This window comes from Thunnus albacares, chromosome 17 (assembly GCF_914725855.1).
Source record: "Thunnus albacares chromosome 17, fThuAlb1.1, whole genome shotgun sequence".
NCBI lineage: Eukaryota > Metazoa > Chordata > Actinopteri > Scombriformes > Scombridae > Thunnus > Thunnus albacares.
This window is the reverse complement of record NC_058122.1, coordinates 23,806,863-23,817,098: the sequence shown is the minus strand read 5'-3', so window position 1 is coordinate 23,817,098 and position 10,236 is coordinate 23,806,863. Positions and strand designations below refer to the sequence as shown.

Below are 10,236 nucleotides of genomic sequence, written 5' to 3'. Positions count from 1 at the left end.
CATTATTATCTATAAAGCACTCCATTTGCATTGCACATGAAAATAAACTTTATTCATGAGTTTATTTTTGCAGTAATATTAATAAATCTACACTAAATGTACTGTTTAAAGTAGAGTAAACAGTACAAAAACACCCCCTGAACTTACACTGAGACGTTTGGTGTATCTGAGTTAAAGCACAGCACATTTTAATGTGTTATGAGTTAAATTGTGAATGCATGTTATAAAAGAACAAGTCTGTTCTGTGCAGATAATTACATGATATTAATCAGAATATTATTTCAAGATGTTAACTTTATTGCATGAAAGCCTTTAAGACTGGGTTTGTAACATACATGATGCACCCTTAATGAAAATTTCTCTCAAATATATTAATGCTGGACCCATTAAAACCTCTGTAGTGACCTTTAAGGGCCCTCAAACCACACTTTGAAGACCACACATACACACACACACACACACTGTGAATAGACCCAGGGGTTTGGACGTGAAGGGGTTTGCAGAGGAGGAGGGGAAAGGCCATGCCCCACAATAGTGGAAGAAAAAAAAAAAATCTCAACAAAGTGGGTGGGAACATGAAGTTTTTTTGGGGGGGGGGGGGGTTGGCCTCCAGGAGACAGATGGATGCGAAGACCAATAAGTGCTCAGTAGTATTCTGCAGTAACCAACCAGAGGAAGCTGTGGAGCCTTTGCATCGGCCCCCCTCCTTTTCGGGAATGATCTACTACACGAGATAGTTGCACAGGTTGAGCTGTTGTGTTGTCACTTTGCAGACAAGAGAAACTAACGTGTGAGAGAGAGGAGCCGCTGCAGCCGCTGTCCTCCTCATACTGCACCGATGAAGGATAATGCGGGATCCGTTATGATGATGCGTTGAGCTGCAAAAGCTTCACTCAGCTGCTTTTATTTTTATTTCTTTTTTTAATTTTTTTTTTTTTTTCAACCCGAAAATAAAGCTGTGAGGCAACAAAAATCATGCTCATCATCACAAAAGAAACCTCAAGCTGGGTACCCAACAAGAGGTCCCGATCAGAGTTTTGGATGAACTGAATGCGGTCAGAGAAAGAAAGAGAGAGAGAGAGAGAGAGAGAGAGAGAAGAGTTCCTGCAAGCGACGGGGAGAAGAAAGAAAAGCAAAGCCGAGTGTGTGTTTTTATAAGCGGGGCTCGGCTGCGGGAGCGGAGTTGAGGGGGTTGTTGGTGGTGGGGGGGGGTGATGTCGGGCAGAAGTGGAGGGGCGCCTCGGGGGTGCAGCAACCCCAGCCTGCAGCCCCTAAGAGCCACAATCCCATACCAGCTCCAGAGGGGCTCCTCAGCTCTCCTCTGCAGAGAGGTCAAGACGGGTAAACACACACACACACACACACACACACACACACACACACACACACACACACACACACACATTACGATAGGTCAGTTTTGGGGACATTACATAGACTTACATTAATTTCCTGGAGACCATAACTACTACTTGTCTAACCCTAACCTTAACCACTGACCCAAAAATCAGCTTTTCCCCAATTGGGGACACAGCTGTTGTCCCCGGTTGGACAAAGCCATCCCCAATTAACTGGTCTTTAGTCTCAATTTTGTCCATGAAAGTAGCCTGTGACAGACCTACAGGAGGAGGAAGAGGAGGAGGAGGAGGAGGAGGAGGAGGAGGGGGGGTTAATATGCCTTCACGTGCATGTGCATGGGCCAGAACTCTACAAGTTTTGTTTGATGTCTCTTTATTAATAATGTAATCATTATCTGCCTGTTTTTTTGTGTGTGTGTGTGTTTAGGATCTAAATATAAAGAGAATTTTATTGCAACAAAATTGAACTGAGCATATATTATCAGTTGCTATGAGGGTGCAAAATTAAGTTATTAGTCCACCAACCAAATGGCTAGTGAATGTTCAAATTTTGCCACTCAATAGATTATTATCATGTTTTTTGACTGGTGAGTGAAGCAAATTTATCAGCCACTTGCATATTTTACCAGCTTTGGCTAGCAGCTGGTGCTAATGTTGTGCCCTGTCTTGCTACTCTTGTGTGTCTCGTGTTCTCTTGAAGCCACTTTTGAATGAATAAGTTCTTACATTTTAACATTTGTTGGTAAAGAAGTTCCTAAATTACAACTCACAGCACTCTAAATATGATAAAAGTAGAAAAGCCGTTTCATAAACTGAATAATATCTTAAACAGCGAGGTTTAATTTGATGACCATCATGGAGATTAATGAAAGGAAAAGGCCATACTATCCAACTTTTTTTTTTTTTTTTACTTGATTTGTGCTCTAAAAGGTACAATTACAACATGCTATGAGAATGTTAAGTCAACATTGAAGGCAGGCTGCGAACCCTGAAACATAACACTGTTCTCATAATGTTATTTGGACACTCTGTCGCCCCTTTGCACTCTGACCTGCAGGATCTCTGCTGCATGCTTCACGCTAACACAGCAGCAGCAGCAGCAGCAGCTTTGAAGGCCTCCTTGTGTTACTTGTTGTTCTTTTAATGTGTTAAACTGTATCACATCTGCATGTAGCTGCGTTTATTTATACATCCTGTCTGCCCCGCAACCTTGGCTGATGACAACATTACAGTGTGTGTTTTTTTCGGGGGGTTGGTGGTAGATACACAAGTAGCCTGTGGCAACTGTTGCCAGTGTTGTGTAGTTCGATGGCTTTGCTCCAGGTCAAAGGCATGGTCCACACCTGCCAGAGATTACAAAGAGCTGCCAACATGCACACACACACACACACACACACACACACTCAAACACACACTGCTTGCTTATTGGTGGGGAGGAAGCCTGGGAGCAATTTTGTGAACAACTACCACTGGTGTTAAAATACTGTTTAGTCTCTTAAAGAGTTTTTTTTTTTTTTTTTTTACACATCTTTATTCAGTTTGAAGTTAAACATGATCACACAAGCACACGTTTTAATCACTTCTGCAAGACAGAAATCGTTTTGACATGTACTGAGCGCAGGCTTACACAACCCAGACATTCTCACTGACTCGATGATGTGTTTCATCTCTGCTCCTGAAAGCCGACAGGACCACGGCTCGCCCGCCCAAACCCACCATTCGCCGAACCCTGTCCTTGGACGCCATCGTTGGACCCTACCTGCAGGGACAGTGGCCCAAGGAGACCGACAGCACGGCCGTTACATGTGTCAATGACAAAGCCACACAGGTGAATATCAGTATATCATGACACTGTCAAATTAGTTGTGATGCTTTGGTGTAATTACTGTAATCAAATGAATGATGAATGCTGGTGTGTTACACCAGTATAAGAACATATTTTCCATAAAACCTGTTGCTTCATGTTGCAGAAAGAAAAAACAGCAAACAGGTTAGCCTGCTCTGTGGAAACCAATAGTTTCTTTGTTCCACTTCTTGTGTATGTTGAGGATTTCTATAGAGGACAAGATATCTGATGTTGGCTCTGCAGGTGTCTGGTGGTTCCAGTTCGACGCTGCGGGTGGAAGGCAGCCAACTGGAAATAGACGTTTTTGTTCTTCTCAAACTCTGCCGTTCTTCCCGTGCCCCCCCCCCCCCCCCCCCCCACCCCCTTCGACTGTATATCTGCTCCTAACTAGTGCACAAAGCCCTTGACGAACATCACCAAGCTCCGCAAGCTTCGTCTTCGCTCCTGACACAGTTTAAACCCGAACGAACCCCCTTTGCCTCCATTGTGAGGAACAGACCCCTCCTGACCTCATTATACAGACACCCCATCCCCCCAGCACTCTCCTCAACCACACACACATCCAGCCCAACCCAGCACCTCCTCCTGCCATCGTTCCTCTGAATTACCTCAGATGATATAACTGATTGTTTGCTGTCATTTCACTCTTTATTTCTCAAGACTCTATTATTAATAGATTAGAGTTAGTCGGTAAATTAGTTTTTATTTCCACGTCAAGCCAAACATTTGGTGCGTCCAACGTTACAAAATTGCAATACTCAGCTGTTTATCAAACATCAAAAATGTATAACATGCATCTTATGGTAACACATATACAAAACAAAAAGACACAACTTTATACTGTATGTACTACTGTATACTTTGATGTATACTTTCAAATGATCGGAAGTAAAGTAGATTTGCACATACAAGGAGTTTGACCTGATGTTGTGGTGCATAACAACCAAAATATACAAGTTAAGAGAGAATACAAGTCATCATAAATAATATAAAATAGGAATCTACAGTATAAATATATAAATATATTCCAAAGAGTTTAAAATGAAAAGAATGGCAAAATGTCTAATAAATTGTTCACATAATTATATGATTATAAATGTAGTAAACCTGCTAATTATGACAAACTTAAAATACTATGCAATCCAAAAACAACACACGCTATGACAGTGTAAATAAAACATTTATGAGGTCATATTTATTTCAGGGCCAGTAGATTCAATCAGTTATGCAACAGAACATATTCGCCACCAATAGTGATAGTCAAGCAAACGTTCAAGGAAATTATCAAGCAAGAATGCTAAATCTTCTGTGCTTCCAGCTTCTCAAATTAGTTAATTATTTAATTATTTGTTATAATTATTAGTTGAATATTGTTGGGTTTCAAACAAGCAATTTAAAGATGTTATCACGTCTGATTCTGGAAAATCGGGTTGAGCAATTTTCATAATTTTATAGACTGACAAATTGATCAATTAATCAAAAATTATAACCAACAGATTAATTAGTTGCAGCTTGATTTCTGTTTATATTTCAAGCAGGAATTAAGTACATGTTGACGAGCTGTCCATGTTGGAAACATGAGCCACGCCAGACGAAATACTTTGCTACCTTTGAGTCTTTTTATAGGTTTGTGTCCCATGATCCCCCTCTTCATGTATTGGGGAGGGTGGGGTTGTTGGTGTTGGATGATGATGGGGGGTGGCGGGGGGTGGATGGCAGCTGTAACTCTACACCAATGTCACTATATGACTGACTCATGCCGCGTTGTGACTTATTTAGCCAGGCGATCGACTATGAATCTGCCGGACAGGACAGAAGATGGTGTCTGTGTTTTCCTGCTGGCAGTTCGGAGCTCAGGGAAGATTTCTCTGAGGGTTGTGAAGCTGACACCCTAAACGCCGGTTGTTTTTCGGGGGGTCAGAAAGCCATGATGTAACTGTGCCACAGGGACCGAGAGCTAAAAGACAGTGTAACGCTAGCTGAGTCTGGCCTATGAATGGCATGAACACGGCTGAGTGGATCAGACTGTTTGACTCGGAGCATAGAGGCACCAGTACTGCGAGTGTCTAAACTTATGGGTCAACTCAACCTGGGATTCACCTGATGATGATGATGATGAACTGCCAGTCGTCGTCTGCGCCCAACAAACAACCGGCGACGGTCAACCAGGCCCCTGCTGCTAGAAGATCAAGAGTCAGCGTGAAGAAAACGGTACAAATGAGAGTAGGAAGTTGTGACTGACAGAAGGAGACATTGCGTTGTTGTTTTTCCTTTACAGTACGTGACTTTGTGAACAACAGGGTTACAGTATGTCGGTGTAAGTGCACTGAGGTGTATTGTCGAGCTGTATTTATAGTCTTTACAATGATGTGGTTTTGGATGTTTTCTTATGTGTGTGTGAGGAAGCGGGGACTTGTTTTGCAGCTCAAGAGTGGTTTTTCTCTCGTTGCCTTTCCTCTGTACAGCTGTTGTGGGGCAGGTGTGCAAGACAGCTGTGTGGGGCTCCACTTGTGTGTGTGGTACACTTTGTTGATTGGAGTTCACTGGGTTTATAACAGAAAATGGCTTTACTCTGTATCAGGCCTCCAAAAGGTCAACCCTGCTGACGGACAGAATTATAGCCAAAAAAAAAAAAAAAAGGGCATTTTCTAACCCAAACCTCCAAAAGAACTCTTTATATTTACAACACTGCAATAATCTTTTATTTATTCTTTTTTAAAAGACTCCAAGTTCCTGGGCAGAGGAGACCCGGGGAAGGAGAAGTATGGGTGGACACAAGCGCTCGGCGTCGTGGGGCAGCGCAGAGCACCTGAGGGAGGCGAGTATCTCAGTATATCATCACTAAAGCGTCTCATTCATCGGTTCTTCTCCCTGTTAGACTCAGCTCAGTCAGACACACACACACCCTTTACTCTTTCAGCAGTCGCTATTCATCCTCCCAGTGAAAAGATGTAACATTAACCGCTCCTGAGGGGAAAAACGAGTAACCTCTCCCTTTTCAGAATGAGTTGTAGTGATTCCACGAGTCATTTATTTCTCTCCGCTCTGCCCTCAGGTGGCCAAGCTGAGGCAACAGCTGCAGAAGCGGTCCCGCCACGCGCCCCCCTCTGCAGGGTACGAGCTCCCCCACCAACCCCTGCCAGCGGGTCATGCAGCAGGCATCACTCAGGTAGCTCGAATCTCTTTTTTCCCCCCCTCGGCGGGGTGAGGCGAGGACACAAGTTTTCATGAATACTAGCGGTGCCAAAATGGCTTCCACAGGCAGACTAGGAGGAACTTAGTAACCAGGATATAAAAAACACTGGTGCTTTTCTTAGGAACGGCTGTCGTCACGGCTCCTGTGTTACTGCCGTGCTTGTCACAGAGAGACAGTTTGAAAGCAGCATATCGTACTGTACAATTCAAACACAGCCAAGAATCCACTATAATTTTGCACAAGTTTTTAGTAACACAAGTACATAATCAAGCGCAGACTCTTTCCTACATTCGCCTGTTATTTACTTGTTTTTTTCCTGCAGACAATGCCGCTCATGCCATTGAACAGACTCGCCCCGCGGCTGCGACGTAGCGTCGAAGGCCTCAACTTGGAGCTGGAAGAAGTGTTTGTGTCCGAAAAAACCGACGATCAGCATGAGGTAAAAGCCCCGCTGAGATATGCTTCCAACCAGTGAGGCAGAGGCAAATATCAAAGATTAGTAAAGAAACAGAACGGAAAATTTTAATATATGTGTATGAATAATTGCGTTTTCCTTTAAAATAGACAATTTTCATACCAATTCCATGTGTTTTTCAGTCCTTACTGTGATATATTGTACTATATGTCAGGCTGAAAAAGGTTTATCATTGATCAGATTTAGTTTTCTCATAATAACAAAATAATCACAATTTTATCTCAGAAAAAAGCTTGAAAATTGATTGAAAAAGCCACATATCTGGCTGTTGTCTGTTCAAGACTTTTTGTAGTAAACCCTGTTATACCTCCTGGAACTCTAAGCATCTAAGCATACACTCTGCACTCTCTTGTTTCTTTGGCTTCCCTGACCTCTTCACTTTTCACTCAGATTTTGGATATCCCAGATGGCCACAGGGCTCCTGTCCCTGCCCAGAGATGCAGCAGTGGCTCTCAGAGTGAGCCCTCCCCGGGGCCTCTGGATCCTTCCCTCCTCTCTCCGTCTCAGTCGCCCTGTCCTCTAGATCCATCACTTCTGTCGCCTTCAAATTCCCCTTGTCCCTTGAACCCATCTCTTCTGTCTCCATCACAGTCTCCCTGTCCCATGGGAGAGCCAGGTTAGCTAAATTTATCGTTTTTATGCTTTCCTCTTAAACTGTACGTTGATTTTTGTGGTATTGTTAGTAAAAGTTTGGATATTTCTCCCCCGTGTGTGCAGAACCTGAGGACTGTGAGATCCTGTGTCCTTCTCCGTCGACGCTGTTTCCTTCATTTGCACTGGATCCTCCTCTGCTGCAGCCCTGCTCCACCTCTCCTCGTCCCAACAAAACCTTCCAGCGCGAGCCGCCGGAAGGCTGCGAGCGAGTTAGAGTATGCGAGGAAGCGATGTGAGTCAACACTTTTTAGACTATGCATAATTCATATAACCAAGGCCAAAATAAGCACCTGGATTGACCTCTGCTTTTGCTACGAGAGGCCTGCACATAAGTTTTTCCCAGCACGGGTACATATTGTGATTGAAATTACGATGTCATAACAGGCAAAACTGCGGCTTTCAGGGCCCTTAATGATCCAAATCATTATCCAGGACATGCCATTTAAGGCCTGTGTATGCCTGAAACTAAGTTGTTCATATAAATTGTGGTACAACTACATCTAGAGGCAGAAGTGTTTATAGCTGTTTCAAATGGTCACACATTAAGAAGAGTGAAAAGCCTGCTGTCACAACAATGAATTGTACAAATGGCGATGACAGTGTACACTTTTGGAAAGTCTCAAAAATTAAAAATGTGTGAAGAATTGTATAAAAGGGGGCTTAAGGCCGTATTTATGTTTAACATGTGAACTGCATCAGGCCACATCATCTGTATAATGACATCCGATTCATGGGTCTGTGCATTTAAAACTGGTTTTAAAATGGGTTCTTGTGATCTCAGTTGTGTGATCGGATGTCAATATACAAATTAGTTAGCTTAGACTTGTCAGTAGACATGGTCCATCCCAGGTAAAGGGAGGTCTTGTCCAGATACAGGTCATGTTTTAATACCAGGTGTAAATGGAGCGAGAGAGAAGATGAAATCCTGCTCGATTTCTCAGCTTGTTGGTTTCCAAAAGTTACAGAAATGATCAGACGCAGCCTCTGTAAGTCAAACTTTGGAAAGATGTCGGGGAGAGGGTTTCAGACGCTGTTTGACTGATCCGACAAGTGTTTTGTTTGACGCATATTAACGACCTCATTACTCTCCGCATCTCTTTTACCTCCAGGTCTGCCTGTCAGGATGAGCCTCTCCTCCAGCCGTCCTGCCCCGACCCCAATAAAGTCAACTTTACCCCCCACGGAGGCTCCGCTTTCTGCCCCGTCAGTCTCCTGAAGCCCCTCCTGCCCTCCATGGACCTCCTCTTCCGAGGCCTGTCGGTCTCTCCCGTCACCGGCTGCCCGGGTCAAGCCTCTCCTACCAGGCACCTGGGCATGCAGTAGATGGACATCTGAGCAGAACCTCTCTCAGGGACACGCCGCACTGCCCGGGGAGTCCTTTATACCTGGAGAAACTGGATTTGTTTTTGTATGCAGGGTGCCAACGGATACCTGCGGTCACCTGGGTCATCTCTGCTGTAACGCGCCACGATCACTGTGATCAAAAGAACGAACTTTGTGACTGTAAACAGTTGTCGCCGTCATATTTTAGACTGACTTTGGACTAAAAATCTGGCTGCTTTTACTGATTATTTCTACCTGCAGGACTCTTGGATTCAGCTGATATTGACTTCATCAGCACTTAAACTGTCCCAGTAGGATGACTGAGGTCTTGACATTGTTCTATGAATATTGTTTTACTCGTGTATCAGCTGTTTGGACAAAGACTGCCATCTGCTAGGGATGTTTTCACTTTTAATGTGAAAATAAAGCCGGAGCACTTAGAACACACGAGTATTACTTTCTCACTATCCTTTACAATTGATTAATATCCTAGTGAAGCATTGCGTGAGTTTAGATGAACTTTCAGCTCAGTTTGAGAGAATTACTTGATGGGTTTGTTACTAAAATTTCATAATCTGTTGGTTGAGGAAGAATATTTTTCTCACTAGGCCTCTAGTTTATGGTGGGCTACTTTTCTACAGATGTATTTCTAGGAAGATATATATTTTTGTATCTTTGTAAAGAGCGAGGAGGCTTGTGATACTGCCCATCTTTCTGTTTAGACTTTGGTGCTTTAATGTTATAAGCAGGAAATGATGTTTTATTAGCTTTACTTGCCTACGTTTGGCTTTTTTTTTTCTAACCAAACTTTTGCGATTTTGTCCACACTTAAGAGTTTTGAGCGAGTCAAACTGAATTTGTGTTCAATCTGAGTCTGTTTGTGGCTCCAATCACAACTAAGTGTTAATGTTTCAGTGTTAACTTTCATATGGCAGAAGTTGATTTCTCTCTGCTGGAGTTCATACGGATCAAACAGTCTTTGTCGACGTGATCCTGTGGAATAAAAAAAAATATGACCAACAGTAAAGATATCATAGCATAAGAACATGCTAATGAACTATTTGGTAATGTTTGTCAGCTCTGTTTTGTCAGACGTGATTATGCACCCTTTTCTTTTTTTTAGTTTACATTTTAAAATGTTAAGTGTGTCATTGCTATTGTGAAGAAAATAAAATCCCAAATGTTCTGGGTGTTCAGATACGTTAGAGCTGAAACAATAGCTAATTGAAATTTATCTGCAAAGATTTTGATAATCAATTAACTGTTTGGGCATTTCTTTTAAAACAAAAATGCAAATATTTGCTGCTTCCAGCTTCTTAAAATGTCTTGGTTTTATTTCTTTTCTTTGTCTTATATGATAGTAAACTAAATATCTTTGATATTT

At 42.7% G+C, this 10,236-nt stretch overlaps 1 protein-coding gene across 2 annotated transcripts; it reads left to right on the top strand.

The window, feature by feature from the left end:
- Positions 1-729: 729 nt before the first annotated feature.
- fam117aa (family with sequence similarity 117 member Aa) lies at positions 730-10,163 on the top strand. 2 transcript variants are annotated; one of them, XM_044331357.1, is made up of 8 exons: positions 730-1,341; positions 3,041-3,186; positions 5,927-6,022; positions 6,260-6,373; positions 6,723-6,839; positions 7,266-7,491; positions 7,593-7,761; positions 8,639-10,163. In XM_044331357.1, exons 1-8 carry the CDS (start codon positions 1,215-1,217, stop codon positions 8,850-8,852), a joined length of 1,209 nt encoding a protein of 402 aa, XP_044187292.1. In that variant the 5' UTR covers positions 730-1,214; the 3' UTR covers positions 8,853-10,163. The 2 variants fall into 2 exon arrangements, with proteins under 2 accessions (XP_044187292.1, XP_044187293.1); XM_044331358.1 differs by lacking the exons at positions 730-1,341; positions 3,041-3,186 and adding an exon at positions 4,948-5,415.
- The last annotated feature ends 73 nt before the right edge of the window (positions 10,164-10,236 follow it).

What these genes read in the sequence shown, in the direction of transcription:
- fam117aa (XM_044331357.1), top strand. Translation starts at nt 1,215, where the DNA reads ATGTCGGGCAGAAGTGGAGGGGCGCCTCGGGGGTGCAGCAACCCCAGC. An exon ending in TCAATGACAAAGCCACACAG is followed by an intron (nt 3,187 to 5,926) that starts GTGAATATCAGT and finishes CTTTTTTAAAAG; the next exon opens with ACTCCAAGTTCCTGGGCAGA. An exon ending in ATGCAGCAGGCATCACTCAG is followed by an intron (nt 6,374 to 6,722) that starts GTAGCTCGAATC and finishes TTTTTCCTGCAG; the next exon opens with ACAATGCCGCTCATGCCATT.